The 17,698-nt window shown below is 37.4% G+C and overlaps 1 protein-coding gene across 4 annotated transcripts in view; it reads left to right on the forward strand.

Annotated features, from left to right (window-relative positions):
• ADAM23 (ADAM metallopeptidase domain 23) overlaps positions 1-17,698 on the forward strand; it is a 152,338-nt gene that overhangs the window by 118,371 nt on the left and 16,269 nt on the right. For 3 of the 4 annotated variants that reach the window (XM_070421954.1, XM_070421955.1, XM_070421952.1), the window contains exons 19-24: positions 1,339-1,389; positions 2,017-2,080; positions 3,356-3,461; positions 6,258-6,377; positions 7,926-8,094; positions 10,313-10,424. In XM_070421954.1, the coding sequence (XP_070278055.1) occupies positions 1,339-1,389; positions 2,017-2,080; positions 3,356-3,461; positions 6,258-6,377; positions 7,926-8,094; positions 10,313-10,424 (622 nt within the window). Of the gene's footprint in view, positions 1-1,338; positions 1,390-2,016; positions 2,081-3,355; positions 3,462-6,257; positions 6,378-7,925; positions 8,095-10,312; positions 10,425-14,817; positions 14,906-17,698 lie in introns of those variants that run through there. The other variant, XM_070421956.1, reaches the window with a different exon arrangement.

Consider the following 17,698-nt stretch of genomic DNA (forward strand, 5'->3'; position numbering starts at 1 on the left):
AAGAGCAAGCCATGCAGAAATCGGGGGCAGGGGTGGGTGGTGGGCAAGGGAAGGAAGAGCCAGGGCAAAGGCCACAGGGTGGCAGGATGCCCGGCACCTTCACGTGGTGTGAGATCAGTCGTGGCAGAGAGTAAGAACGAGGTCAGGGAGATGATGGGGCCAGTGCAGCATAGGAGCAGGTCGTGCTGAACTTGGAAAGCCATGAGTAAGTTGGGAAGCCACTGAGCAGAGAGGAGACACTGTCTGGTTCATGTTTTTTCAAGGGACACTCTGGTAGCTGTATAGACTACAAGGCGAGGAGGGCGAGGAGGGGAATTGGTTGGAGACTGTTGCATAATCCAAGTGAGAGAGGGTGAAGGGATGGACCAGGCGTTTTCCAGTGGAGATGGAGAAAAGTGGTCAGGCAGTAATGACATTTTGAAGGTAGGGCTATGGGGATTTTTTGATGGACTAGGAAAAGTGAAGTAGAGGATGCCTCCAATTATTTGAGGCCTGAATAATTGAAAGAGTGCGACTGTCCTTTACTGAGGAGGTGACAGAACACCGAGGGAGGTCTCGGTGCATACTGCTGTGTTTCTTACTCACTTGCCACACCTGTGTATTTTTTTTTCTTTTCCTTTTCATATTTGCTTTGAACACTGTGGTGGAGGCTTTGAATTGAATTTTTTTTTTATCTCTCTTACATGTGGTAAACACTTCAACTTAATGTATTCAGGGTAATTTGGGGTGAAAAATGAAGTGTACTTTAAAATAATTATTTGATAGATAGACCTGAAAAAAGAAATTTCCATCACATCAGGATTGTTCTAGTAACAGGGCTGTGGTTCGAGAGGTCAGAAATGTAATGGAGATTCGTCACTTACACTGAGCTGAAAGGCAGGATATTTTTTTTCTTTTTTAATAATGTGGCCTCGAGGTGAGTGTCGTGGGTGTCAGATATAGATTTGACATTTTTCACAGAGCTGAGCCAGTCTGTAAATTAGTTTCTGAATGTGTCCACTCCTACATCACAAGATGACTCATATCCTGTCATTGTCCATTTTAATCCCTTCTACTTTTTACTCTGTAGGCAAGTGAATGTAAGTTATTATTCTAGTCTACTTCGTGGAAAACAGAGAAACAAAAAAGCACCCACTGCGTGGACCTAATTTATTTATTTTTACCAGTAATGGGAGAATTAATTTGGATAATCTACTTAAGGAGTTAGTCATATTTTTTTAAGCTTTTCCAATTATATGTTCACCATGCTTGAATTTTTTTGATGTTTTTACATATTGTGCACATAACCTGAAAGAACTTAACATGATGAGCATTAACTAAAAAGATTATATTTTTTAGTGCCCACCAAATCTTCATAAACAAGATGGATATGCATGCAATCAAAATCAGGTATGCTGGGCTATACATTTTAAGTGTTAAATTTAAAAAGATTAGTTTGCTAGGTGTTTGTTTTGTTGTTTTTTAAATAAATACAAGTTTGAAAGAAAATTACAATTCAAACAATAGTAATTTATTACAGTGGTCCTCTGATCCGGAGTTGCTTTGTGTCGTACCAAATACTAACTGTATTATATTTAACTCTGTTGACAAATTGTCCAGATTAAGGGCAAGAATTAGGAATCCAATTTATTGAGTTGTGACTATCTTCAATACCAGTCTGTTTATTTGGGAAAAAATATGGCAATCTGTTATAACGTGCCCCCCCCGAACCCCCCCCCCCCCCCCCCGCCCCAAAGCCATGTTATAACCTAACTATTCACAAACAAAAGAAGCTAAAAATCATCTTGGTATCACTCAAAGAAATTTAGCAATTGCTGTTTACCATAAAGTTTTATATTTTAGATGATTAGATTTAAAGAGCTGTACTATGAGGTCTGTTCTTAGTTTTAGATTTTAGCTGTCTGTTATTCTTCTGCTTGTCTGAAGATGTTTGTGCTTCTCATTTTCACTGTGAAAATTTGGGGGGAAACAGAACCGGCTCCGTGTGCCTCATAAGGTGTGTGTTCTTGTCCTCAGGGTCGCTGCTACAGTGGGGAGTGCAAGACCCGGGACAACCAATGTCAGTACATCTGGGGAACAAGTAGGTTGCGTTTTCCTGTTGATGCTCACACACAGGTTTCTCTTCACACTGTCCTTCTCTGCCTGCCTTGCTGAGAGAGATGTGTAGCTTTGAGTGAGGTTTTAAAGAAATCTAGAAAAGGGTGAAATAAAGAGAACTGTGAATCTTAGTCACAGAACCACAGGAACATCTGCTGAAGTTGGGGGCTTGTTGTGAGAACCCGAAAGCGCCATTCAGTGCTCGTGGCGGTAAGAGAAGGGACAGTATATCCCTGCAGAGATCGGGTTGAGTGCAGTGGTCACATCGTTACCCAGCCACTTGCATAACTTATTTTGTATCTTGGATTTAACATTTATCCCCTAAAACTTGGCCGTCTGTTCTTTTACCCCAGGAAAGTTCCAGCCCTTGTTTTTTAAATTCTGCAATTTTCTATCCTTAGTGTGAAATGAAGAAATGCAGGTACTGCCCAAAGTGCAGACAGATAGAGATTCAGGTACATGGTCATGATTCTCGGCACGTTCCCTGCCTCTTAACACACGTGATATTGTCCTGGCATTTGCAGCGCCTCCCAGTGAACTTCGCGTAATGAGGGCCAGACCAGAGGAGAGAGAAAAGGGTCTGCTCTGCTGGCTGAGGCTGGTCACCCCCAAAGATACAGAAAGCACACAAAAGGGGGATAGAGGCCTTGCACAGTGCTTCCAGTGTTTGGCAAATATCATCTGACTGGAAGATATACTTTTGGGGCTTCAGTTTTGACAGAGGAAAGGTAATAGAGGCATATTTCTTTTTAAAAAAAAGGTTTAAATGGTAAAAGCTGACTTTCAAGGTAAAATTTCAGTTGGCTAAGACTTTGTGGTATCTCCTAATATTAATATAAAGCAAGACTAAGTGTGTTTATATGTTTTCTATGTGTCACTTCACTAATTTCTGCTGATGATCCTTCCTACTTGCTCCCCTCAAACCTGCCAGCAAGAATTGGGAATACATTTGTTTCTCAAGTTAAAAGTAGCGGTATGTTGGAGCTGTCTTGCATTAGCTTGTGAGAGCCAACTATTAAAATTTCAGGACTTTTAGAAGCCAGTTGACATCACACTGAGACATTGAAATTAGCCATGTGTCACACCATGGAAATTTACATAATGGTATTTACACCATGGAAACTGGTAAATGCTACAAATGAGAATTTTTTTAATTTGTATTTTTTTGAGAATCAGTTGTCAAACGTTTACCAGCACACAACTGGTTATAGATAACAAAGAGAACTAAAATAAATCTTCTCTTGCTCATCTCCAAAAGAGGCTTCGGGGTCCGACAAGTTCTGCTATGAAAAGCTGAACACAGAAGGCACGGAGAAGGGAAACTGTGGGAAGGATGGAGACCGATGGATTCAGTGCAGCAAACAGTGAGTGGTCAGCTGTGGGGCGTGATGAGCGGATGGAAAGGCCTGGTTCAAATGTGAAATGGCACAACATAAATGTCACTGAGTTTTTATAATGTCAGTTATTTCAAATTTTAAAGTATGCATATAAAAATATGTTAGTATATCTGGAAGCAAATCGCCATGGACTAACCTTTCTATGCACAGACTCACATCATTTCTGAAAAATTCAGAATATTTCTCATATACTTTATTTTACTTGATGCTTGTTTTGAAGAGATATGTTGACAAAGGATTACTAATTAATATTAGCATATACAGAGTTCTATAAGTAACATATGTAGGCCTTATATATTTGGGGGACCACTCAAAGTAAAATAACATGTTGTTGGTCGTTACATGAGTACAGTACCATTTGATTTAATTAAAGATCTAATGCCTGTATCAGAGATTTTAAAAAAATATTTTTATTGATTTCAGAGAGGAAGGGAGAGGGAGAGAGAAATAGAAACATCAATGATGAGAGAGAATCATGAATTGGCTGCCTCCTGCACGCCCCCTACTGGGGATTGAGCCCGCAACCCAGGCATGTGCCCTTGACTGGAATCAAACCTGGGACCTTTCAGTCCGCAGGCCAATGCTCTGTCCACTGAGCCAAACTGGTCAGGGCTGTATCAGAGATTTTTATTCCCTTCTGAAAAGCATCTATTCACTGCATATTGGAGGCTTCTTTATGAGGAAATGAGATATTTTCAGAGCCCATCAGTGATATTTTCCCCTTGATTAGTTGAGGGAAGTTAATATTATGATTTAATGATTTACTCAATGACATGAATCTATGGGACCTTTAGGTTATAGGCCAAAGATCCTCTGTTTTCCTTCCATAACAATGAGGATTCTTCCCCCAGTTTTGAAGCAGAGCAAGAATTTAAGTTTTTATTTCTCTAGTTAATGGTTTCTATGTGGAACTTTACAAAATTTTGCAATTCCACCTAGTTTTTGGTGATGGATCAGGCTTTACAAGACAACAAGTCTTTGACGATAATTTCTTAAAAATTAACCCAAGATATAGGACGGAGCTTCCCACTGGATGTCTCACGAGCAGGGTACAGATAATGTACAGTGTTCAGCCCTTGAGGTGCCAGGGAGTAGGAGGAAGTGGGGCCCAAAGTTGTCAAAGTCCATGGGGTGGGAAACCTCTAGATTAGATCAGGTTCATTCATTAACTCAATGTCCTAGACAGATCTGATCATTTCTCTGTGTCTTCAAAAAGTTTTGGAGGTATTGGATTAGATCATTGCAAAATACAGCTTTTGAATATCCAGCCACCACTGAGTTAAAGAAAGGCAGTGTTTTCTGAAATTTTTAACAATTGTGAAATATAACAGATAAACAGGAAAGTGAATAATACACAAATATACATTCAAATAATTAGGGAGTGACCTCCTATATAACCTCCACCTGGATCAAGATATAAAACATTGAAGCATCCCAGAAAATGATCCTCCCTTCATTTTGACTTTATGGCAGTCTCTCTCTCTCTTTTTTTTTTTTTGTTTTTCTTTAGAATTTTGCTTCCTAACTTTTCATCCTTAATGATATATTTTACCAAAAGTCTTGGTAAAATATATTTTATAGAAAAGGAATCATAATTTCTGTGTTATTTTGTATTTGGCTTAAGTTCATTTTTTGTTCCATTTGTTTGACTTCCATTCATATTCATAGTAATATACCACAGTTTATTCCTACATTCAACATTGATGGACATTTAGATGTTTCAATGCTTTGGCTATTAGGAGCCATGCTGCTGGGAACATTCTTTACAGGTAAGTTGGTGCACATTTGGACACATTGATCTAAGTCCTGTACCTAGAACAAAACTACAAAATCATGGATGTATATTTTCAGTGCCACCAAGTGGTGTCACACTATTTTCTTTTTAAGTGGTTGTACTAGTAAACCCTACCAGCAGTGAGAATTTGTAACAACATTCTCACCAATGCTTGGTGTTACAGGCTTTTTACTTTTATCTATTCTGGTGGGTGTGAACTGCTATATGGTTGTGGTTTTAATTTGCATTTCCCTGATTACAGATGGAATTTAGTACATTTTCATGCATGTTTTAGACAATGGACTTCCTTTTTTGTGTGTGTGAAATGCCACTTCTTAGTCCCCCTTTTTTTTTTAAAAAAAAGAAATGTACTGTTTACTTAAATAGGCTACAGGTAGATGCCATCATGGTGGGTGAGTCACTTAATAATGTCACTAAGGACCCAGATGATTCTGCCCCTCTGCTCTGTGATCCGTTGCCTGTTGTGTTTGGATCCTTATGCTTGTGAACTTAATAACTGCAAGTTAGATGTAAAGGCTCTGCATTCAAAGGCAGGAAGCAGGGGTAGGAACAAGGATCCTCCTGTCAGGTAATAACCTTGTATCCAGAAAACAGATTTTCTCAGCAGCTTCCTAGCCAGCTTTTTCTCAGTTCTCAACACCCAGGGGCCACTTTTAGCTCTGGGAGGAGAAGAAGGAGGATGGCTAGGAAAGAGGGTACAGGAAGTGGAAGTGCATGGCTAGCTTAGATGCCAGTCACGACTTCTTTCAGGGCTGAGCACTTTGCCTCCCCCAAACAAATTTGTGATCTGCTAGTTAAAAAGGAGGGGCGTCATAGGCAACCAACAATATCTGATCGAGTGTTTTTGTTTAGAAAGAAAGATAATATTTTCATATTTCGAATATATATGGACTGAGTAGTTTTGATTATTTTGAGCATTATTTCTCTTGTCTTATTCTGTCTTTTTAAAAATTTTTTAACCTGTTTAGTGATGTATTCTGTGGATTTTTACTCTGTACCAACCTTACCCGAGCTCCACGTATTGGTCAACTTCAGGGAGAGATCATCCCAACTTCCTTTTATCATCAAGGCCGGGTGATTGACTGCAGGTAACATATTAAATATTGGAAAAACCCAAAAAAACCTGAGAATTACAAATTTAGAAAAATCAAGTGAAATTTTTCTATTTCTTACAAGAGGAATGTTGATTGAGATTTTTATTATCACCTTTCATGTTAAGAGTCATTTAAAAACAAAGTTGTATCTAGATTTGCAAATTACATTTGTTCAAAAATTATAGTTATTAGTAGGAGACATTCTTTGTAATTATAATCTGAAGAGTAGAATTATGTTATCTATTTTGACCCACGATTAAAGCTTTAAGCATTTAAGCATTGGAATATGTCACTATTTGAAACACTATGTGTGTTTTATTTTTTATGACCAAAAAAAGTTTAAGCTTTACTTCATTCAGATGTGTCTGATTTAGAAGATGGTTTAATAAGTACTTAATCACTTATAGAAAATATTTATTAAGATATTATTTATAGCTAGAGACAAATGTTTTATATCCAATTACCTATGAGCACAAGACACAGAAAATATGAGAATTATTTTTAAAGCCAGGGAGTCATATTATATTCCAAATAATCCTTGTCTCTTCAAAGTAGTCATAATTCTAAGATGCTGTGCTCTCATTCAAATGGTACTGAAAAAGTTGCTTAAAACACTTTTGGGATCCCCCCTACAGAATTGCCTTCAGCATCTGCAAACTTTTATCCTTGGTGTCCCCAGAGGGGCAAACCTTCATCTTATGTGAGTGAATATAAGATCAGGAAACACCCCAAAATTTTTTTGAACAAAATTTAATAAATAGATGGGTAACCAAATTGCATAATGCTGTCTTGATCAAATGATGGCTGTTTTTCTGTCTTTTAAATGGCTCTGAAGGCAATTCTAACAGGATCTTAGACAGCAAGATCCTTCCTGGAATAAGTTTGTTGTCTTCAAATATAGTTTGATGCACACAAGCTTCCTTTGAATCTCTAAGTTTTCACATGTCTCTATATATAACAGCCTTGTTAAATTATATTGTTATATTCTAAGTTGGTATATTTGTAAACATTTCAGCAAGGTACTCTATTAGTAATTATAGCATTGACTATTATTCAAATTCAACTTGTTTCTAACTTTAAAATTTTATGAGTCAATATCAATAGAGAGGAACCAGTTTACTTTTTCAATCATGAACAATCCAATCCTCTAAAGTAATAATAATTCCCAAAATGTTTTTCATTTTGCTATTTTTTGCTCAACTTCTGCCTTTTTGTACTGTGACGCATCTGAAAGCCTTGGAGACCATATGATAAGATTACCTCTCTTATTCACTCCCCTTGTCTCAATGTTGGTCTTGAAAACAAGCGAAGGTTTAGAATACACTTGACATATTTTTTCCCTGTGACGGGTGGTATAATAGTGATAAGGAAAGGTAGTTTTCTTTATCATGCTCTTTTATTAAGGAGAGGTGGGGAAAGGAGGAAAGGAAAAGTGGAGAAATGCTAGGAGAAATCCATGTCCAATCACAGCCTCTTCAGCGTCATAAAGAGCAATAGCCTTGTGTGGTGCTAATGACGGTATGAATATCTTTCTCCTCCTAGTGGTGCTCATGTGGTTTTAGACGATGATACAGATGTGGGCTACGTGGAAGATGGAACTCCATGTGGCCCATCCATGATGTGCTTAGATCGGAAGTGCCTACAGATTCAGGCCCTGAATATGAGCAGTTGCCCACTCGATTCCAAGGGTAAAGTCTGCTCAGGCCATGGGGTAAGTAGGCATCAGTGTTCCAGCTCAAACTTTCATGATCTGGCATCCTTAAAGTTCACAGGGGTTATGTTTCCAGTGCAGCCACTCTCCCTCTGAGGCTGTTGCCAATATCTATGCATTGACTCTGATTCTTTTCTTTTTTAAAAAAAAAAATACTGTAGTTTTTTATTGATTTCAGGGAGAGGAGGGAAGTGGGATAGAGAGATAGAAACATCAATGAGAGAGAAACTTCATCAGTCGGCTACCACCGGCATGTTTCCTACTGTGGAACGAGCCTGACTGGGAATCGAACTGTGACCTCCTGGTTCATGGGTCAGTGCTCACCCACTGAGCCAGACCAGCTGGGCTATGATTATTTTCTTAGTGCATTTGTCTGCTAACAGTAGCACCCATATGCATTGATATGGTGTATTTTATTGTTTCTTTTTTCACTGGCTATTTTTATTCACCACATTCTCTAGATATAGTTTAACGGCTAAGGAGCCAGATGAAAATGGATAAGATTTTCTGTAAAGACCCAATGTGATTACTTTGTGATTACCATTTGAAATAAGTTAAACCCTTTCAGTAAGTCCCTTCCAGCTACTCAGCATGCATGCTGGCTATCTATGTATGCCAGGTCGTACCAGACTAAAGGTTGGATCACTGATTCACTGATATAATCCACAGGTTTACAGTTCTACAGTTATGTTTGCATCGTTGCCAGTCAGAGAGCAGATGCTCCCTCCACCTGCATATATCTTTAATTCTGTGGACAAAGTGTTTGGGCAGACACACCTGGCAAACCTAAGCTGAATATCTAAAATGAATCTTAATAATTATTTAAATTTGGCTTAGTAAAAGAAAAGTATTTCAAAATTTATGCTGACCCCAGAAATGGATAAAAGAAACATGAAGGAACTGAGAGCAATAATATAAAAGGAAGATGCTGGAGTGAAGGTAAAAAGAATCCAAAATATAGGTAGCCAAGCAGGTGATTTAGAATCAAACACGATGGAAAGGCCTAAGAAGCATATGCCCAACAATTATGTATCGTTTCAGGTTTGCTTGAACCATAGGCTCACAAAGGAGGCTGTATAGCCTAGTGATCAAGAACATGGATTTGGAGGCGAGAAAGAATCCTGGGTTTGAATCCTGGCTCTACTTCTTACCCTCCCAGTGACTTTGGGCAAGTCACTTAACCTCTTTCATTTGTCAGGGTGCTAGTGTGAATATAAATGAGATGCTATACATAAAACACTCAGTTTAGGTACCTAGCACATAGTAAATGCTCAGTAATCGCTGCAGGAGAACAAAAGCACCGCACAGAACCTTTCATTAGTCAGTTATTGCTTTGTAAGCATTATGAAACTTAATGCATTAAAAGGGCCCTTGACTCTCTACTCTCCTTCCCACTTTTTCATCTTGTTAAAAAAAGGTCAAATCCAATCTTGTTCATCATAATCGCAGTGTTATAACATTTCAGAAGATTAAAAAGCTTCTTACACTAATAGGCTTAAGTTTGATTTGATCGCCTCTAATAATCTGTCTCTGACTGTATTTCGCAGGCAGATAAGGGCTTAAACTACTCTGCCTCTAGTTTGCAGATGGTTATTTATTTCATCTAAATGACAAGTCCCTTCCAGCATGCTGCTTGGTCCGCAGGGGATGAGAGAGGAGACAATCACTTGCAGAGGGTCTTAGCCTGGCCGACAGAGAGAAGACGGCGGGCAGGCAGGGAAGGTGGGAGGGGTGCTGATTTGGCTGGGAAAGTGCCACCAAATGAATTTGGTGTTGAATGTGGTGAGGTCCTGCAATGCACTGGTGATTTATGTCTCATGGTCTTTATCTCTGGCTGTGTCTCTTGAGCCCAGTATCTGTTAATTCCTTGAGTTAAGCTTGCATGTTTCTAAAATATGGTTCTAGAAACAACTACTTATGAAATAAACTACATTGTCAGACCATTTGTGTACTTAACAATATCAACATGAATAATTAACATTTAATTACAATTATTTTTCTTTTCTTTTTTTTTGTAATTAACTGACACACTACCATTCAACTATTTGACTCATATATGATTTCCCTTTATCTAATACCTAAAACTGTGGGAGACTTTTAAAAAAATTCCAAATGGCTTTTAAAGTGTCTGCCTGGCCTATGTCTCTTTTACATTTATCACCAGTATAGTCTGCAAAGTGCAGTGAAAATGGTCCATTCTGTTCTTTGTTCTTCACAGGTGTGTAGTAATGAAGCCACCTGCATCTGTGATTTCACCTGGGCGGGAACAGACTGCAGTATCCGGGATCCAGTTAGGAACCTTCATCCCTCCAAGGATGAAGGACCCAAGGGTTTGTGTGATTTCAGTTTCAATTCCCAACACACTGAATTCATTGGTATTCATCATATGGAGCCAGTAGAACAACTTAATAGATTTGAAAGGAGACCCATAAGAATATCTCTTTAGCCTGTAAAATGTATAGCTCATCTTACTGCAGAATTAAGGACTCTAGTATATCACATGGGAAAAATATTTGCGTTATCCCTTAGTCTAGAATTGAGATTAGGAAGAAGTAAATATACCAATTTCCTTTCTTTTCTTTAAACCTCATTCTTTTTTTTTCTTCATAATCACAAAAATTCATTATTTTATAGTTTGTCTAAGCTATGTCAGTTTTCTAATTGAGAAATCTTTTTGGATGAGACTCCGGTCATTCCTCAGTCCTTGAAAAGTGAAATACATGGAAGTTTTCGTCTTCCATGCCGTGTTTTAAGTACACTTTTGATTTAGGAAGAAGTTGGAATTTTTCATGGAACTTAAATTCTTCAAAGAGAACATGAACAATCTGTACCTTTGTTTTAATCAGCCATTCATTACAACGAGAGACATTAGAATTTTAGAATTAGAAGGAGAGACTCAGTGACTAAGTAACTACACCACCCTCACTTTGCAGATGAGAGCACCCAGGCCCTGAGGTCAGGAGACATGCTATACTTACCCCAGCAACCAGAGGCAGCGCTGGGACCAGGACCTAGGTGCCCAATATCAGGCCCATTCTCTTCTGTTACGTAATGTGATGATGTGGTCTGTGTCATCCTGAATATGCTAATCCCTTTCCCATTATTCTCCCTGTTCCCAACCCATATGATTTTCAAAGACCAAGAAAAGCCATCAGTTGCAATAGGCTTACGGTAGCACCTACAGCACTGTACATACCTGAGAAACCAAGGAGTCACTAGAGTGAAGGGTGTATCCCAATGCATTGTACATCAGGTTCTTTCTCATGGTACTGCTAACAGAGTCTTATAAATAACGATCACGCCTTTTTCCTGCAGGTAGGAAAAACACATAAAGAAATAGTGTCATTTTGATCTGCTTAGTTTGGGATAAAAGCTCATTTAAAGTCTCTGAATGTCATTATTGCTCATATGGGGAAAATACAACTTCAAAAGCATATGAAGCTCTATAGCCTTCAATTCCTAAAGAGATTTAGGCTGATTCAAGTGCACACTTAACGTTCAGTAATAGTGGGTGTATTAAAATACTTTTCATACATTTGCTCAATATGCCCATGATGTTAAAATGCGATAATCATAATCACACCCCCACAGTCTATTTCTGTTCTTCTTCTATTACTAAAAAGGAGCAATTCCACTTTTACATCCAGTCTTTTGTTACTTGGAAACTTAAACAAAAAAATTCTTAGATCCACCTTCAGAAGTTAGAAGTAGAGAAGACTTAGACTCTGACAAGAGATGCAGAGGTTCCTTTTTTCCAGATTTTCTCTCCATCGCATCCTTGTGATTCTCTTAAAGATCTAGCTGCTCTTCCTCCAGGAAAGTATAAAATAAACCTGCCTGCGCAGAGGAGCAGGGTTCAGTTGCCTTAGGCTCTGCCTTTTTCATTAGGTAGCGTAAGGCATTATTAACTGCCTGACTCTACTCCTCATTCCTGCACCCACCCAGACCTACAAAACTGAATTGGAGGCATAAAGTGAACAGTTCCATTCTAGAGAAGAAGATACTCACAGCAGTATTTGTTTTGTTTCTTCGTATTTAATGCGGTGCTATTCTACGTTATCTTTAAAGATAACCTCTTTGATCATTCAAAGAATACATGTTTATTGTAGAAAATTTTGAAAATATAGAAAAGATGAAAAGAAAGTAAAAATCACTCTTCATTCCACAACTCAGAGGTGATCAACAGAAGCATTCTGGCATATTTTGTTCCTGTTGTATTTCCCCCCCTCCCCCGCCCCATTCTTAAGGAAGTCCGTGGAGTCATTAGAGTAAGGGTAACATAACCATGGGTTCTAAAATTGTTAAAATTCTTGTGATCTCTAGTAATCTTCATTAAACTTTTAAAAAAGCCAGTAATTGATATATATGAAGAACAGTTATTATTAGATTTCCAGAAAAGCCAAACAATAATAGTACACTAAATAATAGCTTTATTTTTATTTATATCTTTTTCAGCCTCTATAGAAAAATCAGCTGATATACTAGTAAAATGGGGGAATAACAGAAATCAAAACTATAACACTTTGTTGTAGGCTTTATGATTTTATTTTTGATATTCTGGTTCAGAGAAGATGATGAGAAAGAAACTATATATTTATATTTTTATCCAGATAGCAAATATTTATTGAGTGTCAACTATTTAAAAGACAAGCACATCCTTGGCCCATAGTAGGCACTCAATAAGTGTTACATCCCTTCCTTTTGGGAATATGTAAAATAAATGAAATGCTGCATAGTAGCGCTGATTTCCAGTTTAGCAGTACCCATGTGTTATATTGCCTTGAGAAAGAGTAATGGGTAATGAACTCAAGATCTGTTAAAACAGTGCTTTCTTTTTTTAAAAAAAAATTCTATATAAGAGTTTATTTTAGCCAAACTGATGACAATTGCCAGGAAGCAAGATCTCTAATGCTTGCTCCAATCATTACTTTCTTAACTGTGGGTTCAGCAGCTGTGTGAGGAGCTAAAGGTTTTTCTCCATAGCTGAATGCTGAATATTCTTTCTCAAGATTGAATTGGGTTGACTGGCACTTGCTTTACTGAATCTTGTGTTTGGGTCCTCTCCAAATGCTTGCCATATACAGCGAGCAGCACCCACAATAATCAGGCCGGTCATATCCATTAGATGAAGGATTTTCTGTATAGATACAGTGAGACAGAATTAAAAAACACTTAGTTTTATCTAATTTCATTGTACTTCCTTGTTGTGGAGGGGGAAAAAATCAAGAAGCAAATTGAAACTATTGTCTTTTTTATTAAAAAAAAATCATGAACACTGGCATAAAAGAGTTGTACCCAACTACAGCCCTTTGGATCAAGACCAAATTAGTAAAAATATAGGTGAACTCTGTGATGGTTTCTGTTGAATGGAGGCTGTCAGAAAGGAACCAATGTGTTTTGGATATTTCTTTCATTTTAATTACAAATTCCTGGAAGAATTAAAAACTGAACCTCTCCATCTGGGTAAGAACTAAAAACACAGATAAAAGTATTGCCATTGCAGTCACTCTGCACCAACTAACATTGTCCACTTTCACCCACTGATTAAAGAATGCTAAATCATTTATTCCAACTTCTCAAATAAAAGATATTAAAAGGGAAGAGATAGGATCTCAAAGCAAAAGCAATGTGAACAAGGATTTTTTAAAAAGATTTTCCATTACATATCACTTTATTGTTGTTATTATTTTTGCATTGCTATTTATTTTACATACAAAGAGTCTTCTGGGCCCTTTCTCCCAGCTTGTTTCCGCTGAACTCACTGGAAGATATTATTCTAGTTTGTTCTGCTAGGGTAGCATACATTTGAACTGTGTTTAAGGGACCTAGGGTTCCCACCTGCTGTGGGGAGAGCCAAGTCAAGTACCCATACTTTTTGTCGATTTGTAGGCATTTTTGCATGGTGCTGATTACGGAATACAATGGGACTTTTCTTATTGGCTGGTTTACATCACCATTATAGGAGGGAAGAGAGGATACTGGACCCTGTCACATATTTTCATTGACGTGAAAGGACAGAGAGCCTTCCTGGGAGCGTTGTTCAGACCCTCCCATCATGACCATAGTCATCAAATCAGAGATAAAAAGGCTTTGGTGGCAGTTTAGTGCAGACCCATTGTTTTACAGATGAGAAAACTAACTTAATTATTAGGGTTACCACAGAGTTAGGGGCAGAGCCAGGAATAAAACGTCGATGACCTGATCTTGAGCCCAGGGCGTTTTCTGTTATTGCACACCGCCTCATTTAAAGCGGAGTATGTATTAACTTATTATGCTGGTTCTTGTAGCACAGGAATAAGTAGAAAGGGTGAAACAATAACCAGGTAATGATTAAGCTTAGCTGACCCAGTATGTACTAGCATTTAGTATTTTGAAAACAATAATTTATGTCTTAATAGGTTGAGGAGTGTTAGTTAATGTTTACTTCACCTTTTGCATATGCATTTTTAAAAGCTGAGTTTCTTTGTGAGTGTGCAAATCTGTGATTTTTATATGAGATGTTATGGTTATCATATATGATTATGCTCACATGTATTTATATCTCACTTAGGTATATTTTCCACTAACAATAGCCTCATCATTAACATAAGGGTTTACCAAATTTTAAAATTTTTCAATATATGAGTTCATTTTCTTTGGAAAAATGCCATGATATTGTTATTGACAGCTGAACTGACTGAATTAATATTCTTATATAAAATAATTTATTTTTCATTCCTTTAGATATTTGTCCCTGTGTACCCCAAATGAACTTTTTATTATTATTATTTCCTGGAAAAGAGTAAGAAGATCTGAGTGTATGTCTGACATACTGAAATATGGAGCTAGATAAAATATCTATTTGTCATGCCAATATGATACTCTAAGGTATAAAGAGTACATTTAGTATTTATTTCTAATCTTAAATTTAGGAAAATGATGAAGAAAGAACTTTGGTCCATAGAGTATAAAGATGGCTTTGATGCCTCCTGTCTTTTCAGTATTAAGGGATGTAGGATTATAGCACCTTTTGGCTCATTGGAATCATCTGAACTAAATAATGCACATTTTTGTTTCAGAAAGTAAGAAAAGAAAAACACCAACCACTCAGTTTTTAAAACACAATGTCAAAATGTCTGAAGCATGCCCTATCTGTGGAAGACTTCTGCATATCAAATAGAAATTCTTTAAAAAATGAGAAAGTTCATAGTTTTATTCTCAATACTATACACTTCTCAAAAATTCCACCTTTTAGCACATATGAACCTAGATAGCAGGGGCCAAGACGAAAGTGATAATAATAAACCAACAAACAACAGAAATAAATAAGCAAAAATGAAAACATACTGCTAGGTAATAAACAGTTTCCACAATCAATCAAGTTACAATGAAAGGTAAGTGTGTCAAAGAGTTAGGGAGCAAAGTTCAGTTCCTGATATGCTGATTGTGTTATTAGCTAGAATCTTGAAGAGTTCCATCTTCAGGTTTGGTGGGGTGAAGGTTGGCGCCCAGCATAGTTCCTGGGAGAAAAAGGCATGTAGTAGAGAAAGAAAGAATGAGTGAGTGAATGAAATACAGTTATATAAGAAGTCAATTAGTACAGAGGTAAAACCAGAGCATAGATCTCCAAAGGTCCCAGGAGTTTCTTGCCAATGAGATGGTAAGTTCTCTGTAGCTGTGCAGAAGTGCTGAGACCTAAGTTTGCAAGTATGGCCCCTGTCAAAACCTACCCACCTGTGAGCCACTCCGTTCATGCATGTCAGTTTGAAAACAGATTGAGAAACTACCAACTGAAGCGATAACCTTGCTAAGTATTCTGATAAAGAATTAAATGGAATTTATATATTTTCAATATAGTAGAATTTAAAGTCACGGGAGGCAGAGAGAGCAAGGAGGGGAGAGGATACTTTTGAAAAAACTATTTTCCCCACTTTTATCTTGCTTTGGTGTTAAGGATACTTACTTATCAGTTAAGAATTTGGATATGATTTTTCTTGATCAGTGGAAGTTATACACTATATCTGTTTATTTTGGATGTGTATTTGAAGAATCTGCAGAAATATCTTGTTCCTCTCATGTTTCTAACACTTACATGGTGAATTGCCTAATTCTCTTGATTCAGCAGTAATAAATCACATCCTTAGCAAATATAAAAGCCTTATTAACTAGTTATTTTTCATCATTCATAGTTACTATAATTTTAAAAATATTAACAAATTTTTACTCAGCATCGTATTTCACAGGAGTGTGTGTTTCCTATAATTTAGCATGTAGCTTATGTAAAGATTGAAGAGCTAATAGAACTCTTGTGTATTTTGGCTCTGAGAGCCAATGCCTAAAACTTAAGCAAAAATAAATAAATAAATAAATAAATAAATAAATAAATAAATAAATAAATCCTAGTTAATACCCAATGTTAATTTAGTATTCTGAAAGCAATGATGTTCTAAGGTCTTAAAAAAATGAGGCACTGACTAATGATGTTGGTGCTTCTAAGGAACGTCACTCTCCTGCTTCGGGGTTGCCCTCACCCCAAAGGTGACCTCCTAGGCACCACAACCTCCAGGACTGCCTGACGGGTAGAAAATGGTGTGTCCTGTCTCTATATCAACTGTATAATGAAGACCTAGTATCAGTGCGACGATGATAAAAGGCAGGATGAATCAGGCACGTGTGGCTGCGCAGTCAGAAACGTTGGAGAAGAGTCACTGTCAAAATCTTTATTCTAATGGCCAAAACACAACACGTCCTCTCCTCATGCCCACAGGTCTTCACTTTTGTCTTGACATGTCTTTCCCACCAGTTCATCTTTTCTCTCAAAAGAAGTTTAAAAAGAAAAAAACAAGCAAAATCAAATAGCCAACAAGACACCTTCACTCCCAGGCACTTTGCAATGTAAATGATGGCAAGATTGGTTAACTTCCCTCAGGGTGGAGGGCAGGCCCACCTAGGTCCTGGTTTTTTGGACTGCTCTTCACAGTCCCTCAGACATGTTCTCATATATGAATGAGAACATGTCCCATGCTCTAGCCGGCACTGCAGGCTAAGCTGCAATAACAAACGCCAACATGTTTAATGCTTTTGTGATCCAAAGCCTTAGAGACAAGTCTTTTGAACTTCCTGGCAAAGATAAAATACTGTAAGTTCCAGGAAGATGCATGAGCGATACTTTGGTGTAGAAAGAGCTGCACACTTTTCTGTAAGTTTGGGCAGGAAAACTGAAATAACGCGTACTCATCTACATGACAGGGTAACACACACACACAACACCAGCATTCTTTGGGTTGATGCAGTGAATGGAGTGAGATAAAACCAAGTTTGAAACTTTAGATACATATCCAAAATTAACTAAATTGTACCTAAGTTGACCTTAGTATTGAACTATTTGACAGCCCTATAATTATGTATGTCAGAGTTTTACTCACAAAGAATTGTCATACATAAAAAACGAAAAAAAAAAAAAAAAAAAAAAAAAAAAAAAAAAAAAAAAATGAGGCATTATAGCTTTTATCCCAGTATTTGCCTCTACAATTTGGAAATCTGAGCTAGAATTTAGATTATTTTGTATTATGTATTGCCATATTTGGAAAAAATCACACCTTGATGTTGGTCTTTTTCCCTTTCC

The sequence above is a fragment of the Myotis yumanensis genome, unplaced genomic scaffold (assembly GCF_028538775.1).
Source record: "Myotis yumanensis isolate MYYU_CA2020_CCGP unplaced genomic scaffold, mMyoYum1.0.hap1 SCAF_8, whole genome shotgun sequence".
Lineage (NCBI taxonomy): Eukaryota > Metazoa > Chordata > Mammalia > Chiroptera > Vespertilionidae > Myotis > Myotis yumanensis.